Source organism: Numenius arquata, chromosome 7 (assembly GCF_964106895.1).
Source record: "Numenius arquata chromosome 7, bNumArq3.hap1.1, whole genome shotgun sequence".
Classification (NCBI taxonomy): domain Eukaryota; kingdom Metazoa; phylum Chordata; class Aves; order Charadriiformes; family Scolopacidae; genus Numenius; species Numenius arquata.
In genome coordinates this window covers 59,779,371-59,790,602 of record NC_133582.1, presented here as the reverse complement: position 1 = coordinate 59,790,602, position 11,232 = coordinate 59,779,371, and the positions used below count along the sequence as shown (strand labels likewise).

The following is an 11,232-nucleotide window of genomic DNA, read 5'->3' as shown; positions in this document are numbered from 1 at the left end:
ATGTCTCCAGAGACTCCACCACCTGTCTGGGCAGCCTGTTCCAGGGCTCTGCCACCCTCACAGGAAACAAGTTCCTCCTCATGTTTAGATGGAACTTCTTATGTTCAAGTTTGTGCCCGTTTCCTCTTGTCCTGTCCCTGGGCGCCACTGAAAAAAGACTGGCCCCATCCTCCTGACACCCACCCTTGAAGTATTTATAGGCTTTGATCAGATCCCTGCTCAGTCTTCTCTTCTCCAGACTAAAAAGACCCCAGTCCCTCAGGCTTTCCTCATAGGAGAGATGCTCCAGGCCCCTCATCATCTTTGTAGCCCTCTGCTGTACCCTCTCCAGCAGTTCCCTGTCCTTCTTGAACTGGGGAGCCCAGAACTGGACCCAGGGCTCCAGATGGGGCCTCACCAGGGCAGAGTAGAGGGGGAGGATGACCTCCCTCCACCTGCTGGCCACTCTTTCTGATGCCCCCCAGGATGCCATTGGACTTCTTGGCCACAAGGGCACGTTGCTGGTTCATGGGCATCCTGTTGTCCACCAGGACTCCCGGGTCTTTTTCCTCAGAGCTGCTCTCCAGCAGGTCAGCCCCCAGCTTGTACTGGTGCAGGGGGTTATTCCTCCCCAGATTCTCCCCTCCTTTAATTCAGAAGGCTCTTCTATTGAAGATATCTACTGTTGGTTTTTACCTCTTCTGGACTCTTTTACGACATCTCTACAGCGCAATCAAACAAATGCCATAATTAATAGGCTGAGGCTGAGCGTGGCCTAAGGAGGGCAAGAAATATCTCAATACCTGATGGGAACATTCCCCGGCAGCGTTTGACTGCAGCAGACCTCGTAGCAGTCTGAAGTTTATTATTATTATTTCAAAGTCTTATTTTTCAGAGACTACCGATAGCGAATTTCCTCCCTTTGTAATTTAAAACAGCAAGGACATCTGATTCACTCTCTTTTCTGTTTTACCATATAACACCAGACAAAAGAGCAGAGAGCACCGGGCGAGGTGCTCGCTGTAATGGCGCAGTTAAAGAGCGAAAGCTGGAACAATTCTCTTTGGAAAGATCCTTGAAGAGGTCAGTCTCCCTACTGCAGAAGGGATGTTTTGATGGACAAAAAAAAAATATATATTGAATTCCGACAGGTAGGTCATGGCTTTAACTGTCTGCTCACTGACAGGAAAAAAAAAAAAAAAAAAAAAAAAAAGGATATAAGATTTCATACCGTTATTTCTCCATTCATAGTTGATGGATGAGTTAAAAACGTATTTACTCTTGAGTTTATTCCCCAGGTGAGGAAATGTGGTATTATTGTATGTCTGTCTTTGAAAACTCGACACTTTCATTAAACGAAGAATGGTATTTTTAAGGTAATTTACGTGCGTGTGACTGTATTCTCTGCTGACTTGCTATTGTGTAACTCCTAAAAGGGGCTTTGCACAACGACAACAAAGCTTCTTTTTTTTCTTAGGGCAAAAGTACAGTCAGAAGATATTATTTTCTCTCTCCAGCAGTTGAAGAGCAGCACTGAAATGGAGACACAGACGCCTTCTCTTGCAGCAGGCTGGGCACTGAAGGCTCGACCTGAAGGGAACCACTGGAACGCTGGGATAATTGAAAGACCCGACGTGCTCGGCATGAAATATTTTGAGGCATTTTTTTAGGTATTATGTTAGTGATGGAGCTGCCATGACATTTTCATACTAGAAGTTACTACTTCGGCTCTCCCTAATTTCCCTCTAAAAATGCCCTTTTAAGATAATTTCTTTACGCGTGGACGAGGGTAGTAGTTAAAGGTGCTAAACCGGCAACACCTACAACCCATTTAATGGCTGTAGCGATGTCAGCGCAGCGCCCCGCTCCCAGCGGTGTGCCAGCAATACCTCGCTTCTTCAACCGAAAAGGCACCTGAACATTTCAGCGCCCTTGATTATCTGCTGAGATTGGGAAAGGCCTGGCGGATAGAAGGGGATCACACGCTCTCTCTGAAGGCTTCTTTCATTTGGAGCATGAATTCTCCCTTCTTTTTCCCTTATGTGAAATACCTGACTCCACTAAAGGAGGTGAGCATCTACTGAGGGTAACTTCTCTTTTAACAGATGTCTTAATGGCCAGAAAATTCCAAAAAAATTATGGTCAAAAGATAAACTGGTAGTTCTAGTTAATTTCTGTGCTGCATGTTTACTTCTAATTACTAAATTTTTATGCTGCATGTTCACTTCTAATTACTAAACTACTAAGCCCTATGTTTGTAGTGCCCAGAAACTTAGGGAAACAGTGAAAAAATTTTAGGTACCTCATAATTATTTTGATTTTATTGATGTGGGGTTTTTTTCCTGTTGCAGAATGAGGGCAAAATAAGCAAGCTGACTACGGAAGATAACAAAGAATGTGTGCATGCTATTTTCAGAAATAAAAGTGTGTATATTCCTTTACAGGGGGGGGGGGGAAAAAAAGGGAGAGAAAGAATAAAGAGAAAGATTTGGCACAAGAAAGAGTAAGACAGAAGGGCCGAGAGGACTGGAGTACAAAGACGGAAGGAGGAAGGAGCGGTTGGGCAATGTGAGCTGCTGACGAGGAGCAGGGGCAGGCAGCCATTAATTAACTTCTGCCTGATCACCTATTCTTGCCAGAACCGTGTAAGTAGAAACTGAAATAATCCCAGCATTGCAGGCTGCCCCAGAGAGCTGAGCTGAAAGCCAGACAGTCCCTACGTCTGCTCTGACTTTCATGTTTAAAGGAATTGTTAAGTTCCGCCACTGCGGATGGGGATGCCAGTTAAAGGGAAAAAAAAAACCCAACCCAACTCCTTTTCAAGGAGTGAAAAGCTAAGACATATGCAACTCCTACCGGAACAGAAACGCAGATCAGAGTTTTGAAGGAAAGACTAGACTGCATGGGCTGACAGAGTATTTGGGTAGGGCTGACAAAACCAGATTCGGGAAAGGAGTTAATTTTGCGGTCAGGAGACCTACGTAGCCCAAGAATCGGTGGAGGAAACAGGAGGTGCCAGCAGGAACACACCGGCTATGGATGTGATAATGTGCTACAAAAACATCTGGGAAATTCAAGCACAGAACGAACATAGGATTCACATTTCTCTTTAGAATCTTCTGCCCTTCCAAAACACTCAAAATCTGAAACACAGAAGGTATTTATCGTAAGTATTTCAGATGCATAATTACATCATACACCAACCGGCCACCTCTACGCTCCATTTGAAAAAAAAAAAGAGGACTAATACAGCCGTAACACACTAACAGCCTTCGCAGTACCGAGAGGAGTTTGGGCTCTGGGAAGGCTTGTGTGGGCGACACAGGCGGAGCTGCGCTAGACGTAGCGCAGGCTCTTGTCACAGACCACACGCGTGCCAACCTGCACGTTCCCTCCACGCTTCATCGTAGAACCAGGCTGAGCTTGTGCAATGCAGCAAAGTCCACCGGGAACTCGGGGTCTGATGAGAGGGGTTAAATAAAAGCAGTTTTATAATGCTGTTTCCACACGGGGGGAACAGAGGAAGAGCCAGATTGGTTTTTGAGCTGTTTTTCCTAATAAATGTGATCTGTGAATTGTTTTGGTTGGAAAAGACCTTTAAGATCATCAAGTCCAACTGTTAACCTAACACTGCGACGTCCACCACTAACCCATCTCCCTCAGCACCACATCTACACGGCTTTTAAATACCTCCAGGGATGGTGACTCCACCACTTCCCTGGGCAGCCCATTCCAAGGCTTGACAATCCTTTTGGTGAAGAAATGTTTCCTAATATCCAATCTGAACCTCCCCTGGGGCAACTTGAGGCCATTTCCTCTTGTCCCATCGCCTGTTCCTTGGGAGCAGAGACCGACCCCCCCTGGCTACACCCTCCTTTCAGGGAGTTGTAGAGAGCGAGAAGGTCTCCCCTCAGCCTCCTTTTCTCCAGGCTGAACACCCCCAGCTCCCTCAGCCGCTCCTCACGACCTCTGCTCTAGACCCTCCACCAGGTTTGCTGTGCTTCTTTGGGCTCGCTCCATCACCTCAATGTCTCTCTTGCCGTGAGGGGCCCAGATCTGCAGGCAGCTGCTTTGTGCGGAATCCTGAGGTGCAACCGAGACGTTCTTGGACCAGACATAACCCCCACCCCGCCCCGGGAGCGAATGGGTTTGGACCGAGACTTTGTCTGAACCGCTCCCGACTCCCGGCACTACCCGTATCTCTCCTCACGGGACATCCCAGCGCCGGCCGGGCCGCTCCGTACCCTGTCCCCGCTGCGCGGCCCCGGCAGAGGCCGGGAAGGGCCGGGCGGAGGACGGGCACCGCCGCCGCCTCCTCTCGGGCTTCACCGCCCACCGTGCAGGCGCGCTGGGGGCCGCGCATGCGCCGCGGGGGCGGGCGGCGGGCTGGTGCGCAGGCGCAGCGGCGGGACCGGCCGCCGCGGGCGGGCGGGCGCGGGTCTGCATCCGGGTCGCCGCCGTGCCCATTGTCTGGGGAAGGGGCCCGGGGCTCGGCGGCTCCGCGGCGCTGCACCCGAGGGCCCCCGCCCGCCCGCTGTCCGCTCACCCGCGCAGGCTTTAGTAAGTGATCCTCCGCGGCCCTTCCCACCCCTGCCCCGGGGAGATGCCGGGGTGCCCGCGGAGCCTCCCCTCCCCTTCCCCGGGCGGGCGGGCGCAGCGCCGTCCCTCAGGCGGTCCCGGCTGCCCTTTCCCCGTTGCCTCCGTCGCTGCCTCTGGAGGTGCTGGTGGCCTCGGGGGCCTCAGGCGACCCCCGGTGTCCGCCCAGCCGCTCCCGGGGTTCCTGCCGGGTGCCGCGTTGTGTGCCGGTGCCTGCAGGGAGCAGCGCTGCCCCGCCGGGCGGGCAGCTCCGGGCTGGTCGGCGGAGAGGGGTGAGCCCTCCCCGGTGTGCTGCCGCCGCTCCCCTCCCTCGCCTCAGGGAGCCGGTGTCTCCGGGACGCCGGGGCCGGCCGCTCTTCGGGCGGCGTGGCGGAGGCAGCCCCTGCCTGTCACGGCCCTTCTGCCTTTCCTCCTAATTTAAATATCCTTAACGATGCCGAATTCTCATTATGCCACCCGGTAACGGCGCTCTGCTTTTTTTTTTTTTTTTTTTTTTTTTTCCTGCAGTGGACCGCAGCTCGAAGAGGAGACAAGTGAAGCCTTTGGCAGCTTCGCTGCTGGAAGCTTTAGATTATGATAGCTCTGATGACAGTGATTTTAAAGTTGGAGATGCTTCAGGTAAATATGCTTCCTCATCTCCTCCGTTCCCCAATTATCTCATTTTTATTTTATGGTCGCTCCTTTAGTGTAAGGGAGACAGGATGGTGTTAGGGAACTGTTGGGACTTGGAGACACTTGAAGTTCAGTGACTTTATTGGATAATGGAAAATTCTTATGTTCCGGAAAAGAAAGAACTGATTAAACAAAATATCCGTACGGTACTTCAGTTACGATTAATTTTTTCTCAGCAGAAAACTCGTGATTATCAAACGAGTTTTGGCAGAAGCATTTGAGTAGCTTCTGTGCTAACAGCCTTAGCTGTATCTACTGCTTTTTATTTCTTCGGTGTAGAGAGAATTTTTGAAATATTCACTGCATTTAGTATTGAAATAAGAATGTTCTAAAGCCATTTCCTTTGGAATCAGTCTGGGTAATAGTTTGCTGCGGACTTAAGAACTTGCCTGTTTCTCAAGGTTAATTCCACTCGGTGAGTGAAAAACTTAAGCAGAAAGATAACGTGTTCAGGTTTTTGTTGGTTTTTTACAATAGAAAAATGTAAGGTGTCCGTTCAGATAGCTACACAGAAAGGCGTATGCGTTGCATACTAGAAGGAAGTCCTTGCTTCAGGCTGGTTTTGTTCTGCAGCCTTTTCTGTGCGTGCAGATTCCTGTATCTGCAGTGAACATCCACAGAAACTGAAAGTAAACAAGATGCCAAAATAAAATGAATAAATTCAAGTAATATTGGAGGGAGGGAAAAGAAAGGGCAGGACCATGTTTGCGAATGAACCGCACATTGGATGTAGCGTGTGCTCAAGGAAATAAGCAAAGAGATGCCAGATGTGTAAGATGCAAGGGAAACGTTATGAGAGCTTGTCAAATAACTTCATTATTTCTGTACTGGGGATGCTGGTCTATGTTTTCATGTGAACGTATCTTGCAAAAATATTCCCCATCTGCATTTAAAGGCTTGTTTTTTATCATCTGGCAAGCTCATCCTTATTAATGACCTTAAAAATGCTTAATAATCATTTCTCCAGTGCCAGTTTTAAGATACGCCTTACTGCTACTTGTTTTTTTTTTTTCCCCCAAGCTTTCCCTTGGTTGGTTTGGTAGAAACAGGCTGCAGTGACTTGAGGGAGTAAAACTGATATTCTCTACTAAATTCATGCTAATATTTTTGGGCGCTTGTTTTATTTAGTTTTTTTAATCTTGCTTTTGGGGATTTTTGATCCTTTGTTTTGTGTAAAGGCATTGCCTTTTGTAAAGACAATTGGCCATAAAAGGAAATGATTTTTAGTTCCCCCCAAAAAGTCTCCCTTTTTTTGGAACGGTAGTGTAGGCAGGATTTAAGGAAAAAGGAAAATTGGAAATGGAATATGGGAGATGGACACATAATTAAGAGCAATATATTATTTGATTAAAAGACAATCGTTAGTTAATTAAAAATAATGAATAAAGCATCCTGACTCAACTATGTCTTAATGCAGAGGATTAATTTGTAATTGATATCCTCTTTGACTTTTAGGGTTGTCTTGTGCATACATGGTGGGGGGTCAGTGTCCAGCCTTGAGGGTGTTTCAATCACAGTTTCATTTTGAGGATGTTGGATGGGTTTTCCCTTAAAAAAGCAACAATAAATTGAAACAAGCATAAGAGAAAAACCCAAGTTCTACTTCAAAAATGTTTTTCTAATTACTGTTTTGTGTTCATATATTTCATATAACTTTTTTTTAACGTCTCGGAACCTGTATCTATCACTTTAAGTAGAAATGAGTGTTGTTTAATGAAATTTAAGATTTGGTCAAAACACTTTGACAGCAGCAGAGTTGGACGTTTTACACTTTATTCCAAGGTTTTTCAATGTGAAAGGAGAAAGTTGTGAGGGTTTGGAGAAGTTGGGGAGTAGAAAGTTATTTGCCATACAACCTCTTAAGCTGAAGGAGAAAAGAAACGTTTCTTATGTGCAATGCAGGTTAAATCAGTAGTTGCAGGATATTTGGAACAGAACATTTGTGCTGATTTAAAATGAAGATGGGTTAACATAGTCTTAATTTTGATTGTACCTGCTCCATTTAGATTCGGATGAAAGAAGTGTTGAAATATAGGGACTTTTTTTACACACACACATCTATAACTAAAATTGATAATTTAAAAGTTACATATACAGAATACGTGTGTATACACACAAGTAGCCCTACTAGACGAATTCTGGATTGTTGCTAATAGAAAACAGGTTTTCCTGTTTTTTTTTTCCACTGTGGATTCAGCTTTCAAAGGATAATGTGTATTTGTCCAGTGCAGTTTAGGCTGTTGCTCTTTTTTCTTCTTTCAACGACCGCAGAGGTCTCTCCATGTGCAGCCTGTTGCAAATCAGTATTTGGTATTTGTTTGAATTCAGAATTTCATTGCGTAGTTTGCTTACAAAGGGAAATAAACGTGATGGAAGAAATAATCTTTCTACGTTGAAAATGACCATAAATTCTACTCACACACTCAGAAGGATCCCGTAAGTATGGTAATTCCACAGCTCTACCATGTGTGTTTATTTGATTCACAAATGCATATATAGGTGTTTAAAAAAAAATAAATTGAAAGTTAAAAGTTAAAGGACTATTTAAATAGTGACTTAAAAGAATTCCAAAGTTGTTTATTCCCTGGTGATTACGTTGCATCCACATGTATGAGCTTTGGGATGTTAAGTGCTATGTGCTAGTAGATGATATTGTCCAAGCCTGGGAGGACCGAGCCCTCAATATTTAAGCTTTTATACATACTCGTTTTTTTATCAGATTTCTGGGAATATGAGGTGCAGTAAGGATTTGAGAAGTTGCTATTAAGTACTTTTAGGAAGGAATCAGCATTTCTGAATTTTTGTATTCAGAGTCCTGATGCCTCGGTAAATTTTTTTTCATTACAGAAAATACTTCTAATCACTTAACCTCCAAAAAAAAAAAATCCATAGAAGATACGACCTTTACTTACAGTCTAGTTAACTTCTTTTCTTTTGGATTTAGGTCACACCAACAGGCAATTGCTGCCTTTTCAGCTTTAGAGATCTCATCATTCTGACATCTCTTTAGGGAAACTGATTTTAGAAGTTTTCAGGCCTGTGGGCTTTTCATTATGTTACTGTTGAACGAAGTTAATTTTATAATGGCTTCTCTTTTTCTACGTAATAGAAAGTAGTAATGCCGTAAAGTACTGCATTTTTCTGTTTTTTAGCAACATCTTGAAAAATTTGTTCCTTAAGTGAGAACGTCATATGTAATCTTAATGTGGGATCAATCAAAAAAACTGCCCCTTTGGAGTCAGAGCTTACAAATATGTGACTTGAAATAATGGTACCTTAATATACTCAGCTGGAGTTTTTTAATGAGTTTCACAATACAGATGAGTTATTTGAAGCTTTGCTTTTAAGTTCACTGGAGCATCCTTTGCTTTTTTTTTGTGTTGGTTTTGTTTTTTTTTTTTTTTTTTTTTAATTGAATGAGAGCACCTGGAGATGCACTGAAGTCAGAAATCAGTGTACAGTTGTAGAGTAATTCCCTGCAGGACTCCAAAGCAACCATCTACCGCTTTTTCTCCTCTCGCATCGGTGAAGTTGGTCAGTTTTAGGCAGCTCATATACTGAATTGTATATGATGCTGAGAAATGTAGTGTGGTCCCTGAACAAGACTGATGTGTGAATTTGAGGACTGGCTCTGTCTCAGTGTAGCTACGAAGAGTGTAGCTGAATGCTGCATTGAAGAACTTGGTTCTATCACTGCTTTTGCTACGGGTCTCCTAGACTCGAATTTTTAGAAATATTTGTAAAAGTTTATTTTTTTGGTGTTGAGCATGGAGCTTGACTTGCATAAATATTATGTACTATTATTGCAGTTGAGGTCGGTGGGAGCTCTGTTTAAAACGTGTAAAGGTCTGTAGAAATGTATGTATTGGGTATTCTGAAAAAACTCTGGCTTGATCTAGAAATAAAAAGTTGCAAATATCTTTATCTTTCTGTAATTTGCTTCCTCTTAGCACAATGGAGATTCCACTTTTGCTTTCCTGTGCAGGACGCTATAATATAAAAAAAGCTTGCAAAGCCCCAGAATGCTGTAGTGATAAACACTACCGAAATATTGATGAAGAAACTAATTATTTTTCTTTGTTTTGCCCCTGCTGTGACTCGTTGTGCCGTGTCTTTCCGCTCGCCCTGTCCCTTACGAAACCTTTCCTCGTCACTTCACCGTCCTTCTGCTTGTGCAGTCAGGATTTTCATGGCCTCCTACTTTACTTTCTTTTACATTTCCTCTTTTTTTTTTTTTTTTTTTTTTTTGTGTGTGTGTGTGTCCATCTCTTGTGTATTTCCTGCCACGTGGAGAGGATTCTTTTGCACTTGATTAACTCCAGCTCGGTGGGATGGTCTGTTGGGAGCCTGGCTGCCTCCGAGAGTCTAGCGATGCTCAGTGAGGATGGGGTGTTTCCAGTGTTTCTTGGGCATATACTTGTTATAAATTAGCCTCAGAGACTTAGCAAGTCCTAGACACGTGTTCAGCTGTCTCCCAGATGTCACTTCCCTCGTACAAGATGCAAAACTCGGATGTGTTTTTGGGAAAAAATACGTATTCTAGCTCACTATTCAATAATTCATTGGAATATAATTTTAAGGATTATTTAGGACTGCAGCTTTGCTGAGGGAAGTCATGGGGCATGCAGTACTTCATCCCAAACGAAGTATGATAATGTTGAGGACAATGTCTGAAACTGGGAAATATCAAGCAAATTCAGGAGGTAACCAGCTCCATCTGTGTTAGAACTTTGTAAATAGGGTAGTTCCCAAGGACTCAAGTCAAACTTGGCAACCTTTAGTTTTGAGTGCTTTTATGGCTTGAATCTGCTGAAATGCTGTGTGGTAGAGTTACTGCTAGTGTAGAAGCGGGGAAACTAAACAACGTATGTTCCCCTTCCATCCTTTTTTTCTATTAAACTAAGTTCTTCTGAAAGAAGGGTACGTGGATCAGTGATCAGCTAAATCAGTTCGATTTCCTCCTCCGCCCAGTCTACATGTGCGGTTAGTACAGAGTTTAGAGACTTTTTTCCAAAACGTTATTTGAGAAGTTAATTTCTCTCCTTAGAGCAGGATACCTTAATCTGTGTTGGTTTTGGTTTGCGTGCTCTTAATGAGGTTACTTTGGGCAGTTCCATTTTTCACCTGCTGGCATTACCGATGGTGTGTTGCCAGTAGCTTACCAGTGTTTAACCATTATACTCAGCAAAACGGCATAGAAGGCCAGTAGCATGTATCTAACTGATGACAGAGTCTCTTTTTTGAAGTTATGTTGAAAGTACAGTATTAAGCCTTTTCAGTTCTTGCTTTCAGTATGGTTGTATCGGGCTTGGCACAATGGACCTCTGTGGCTTTAGTCTAATAGACAAATGGGGTCAGGAATTTACCAGTTACACAGCTCTGCCTTTGCCAAATTAAGAGTTCATATTTTCCACGTATGATCTAGGTTTTTCTGCCTTATTTTTTTTACATCCAGTTATTAATATCAGAACTTCCTAGGTAGTTTAAGCATTTACTTAAAGTATTTTGGAGTCTCTATTAAAGTTATTTGCAATTTCCAGATCGGGTGTCTAGAAAGTACAGCTGCTTTTACATGTGTTTGGTGTAGCACATGTGCAGAGGAGTTTGTGTGGCTCTGGAGCTGCTCTTCTAAGGAAGTTCATGGGCAGAGGCTGTTGTCTACACATGCTCTTTGCAGCGTTGTCCCCTTTCCCCATCTGTCAGGATGGAGGCAACTTGGGTGAGGGACTGTACGTGGTGTGTAACGTGGTGTTTTAGCGCAGATACAGGGGTGATTTCACCTCATCGTGTCAAAGACGATTCTCCCTTGTGACAGGGAGACACAGGCTAAGGGACCACTGAACAGGGTGGTGGGGAGCAGATGGCTTTAATCTCCAGTTATCCTCACCTGTAGCCTGGTTTTTGTTACCACCCTCAAAAGGAAGGCTGTCGTGAAGCAGACTGTGGGCTAGATGATTTCTCCCATGATGCCTCTATTATTGAACA

At 44.3% G+C, this 11,232-nt stretch overlaps 1 protein-coding gene across 3 annotated transcripts in view; it reads left to right on the top strand.

The window, feature by feature from the left end:
* Window positions 1-4,378: 4,378 nt before the first annotated feature.
* Window positions 4,379-11,232, top strand: part of PHF14 (PHD finger protein 14) — a 150,394-nt gene continuing 143,540 nt past the window's right edge. For all 3 annotated transcript variants that reach the window (XM_074150633.1, XM_074150632.1, XM_074150634.1), the window contains exons 1-2: window positions 4,379-4,539; window positions 5,083-5,193. In XM_074150633.1, coding sequence (XP_074006734.1) covers window position 4,539; window positions 5,083-5,193 — 112 coding nt within the window. In that variant the 5' untranslated portion in view covers window positions 4,379-4,538. The remainder of the gene's footprint in view (window positions 4,540-5,082; window positions 5,194-11,232) is intronic.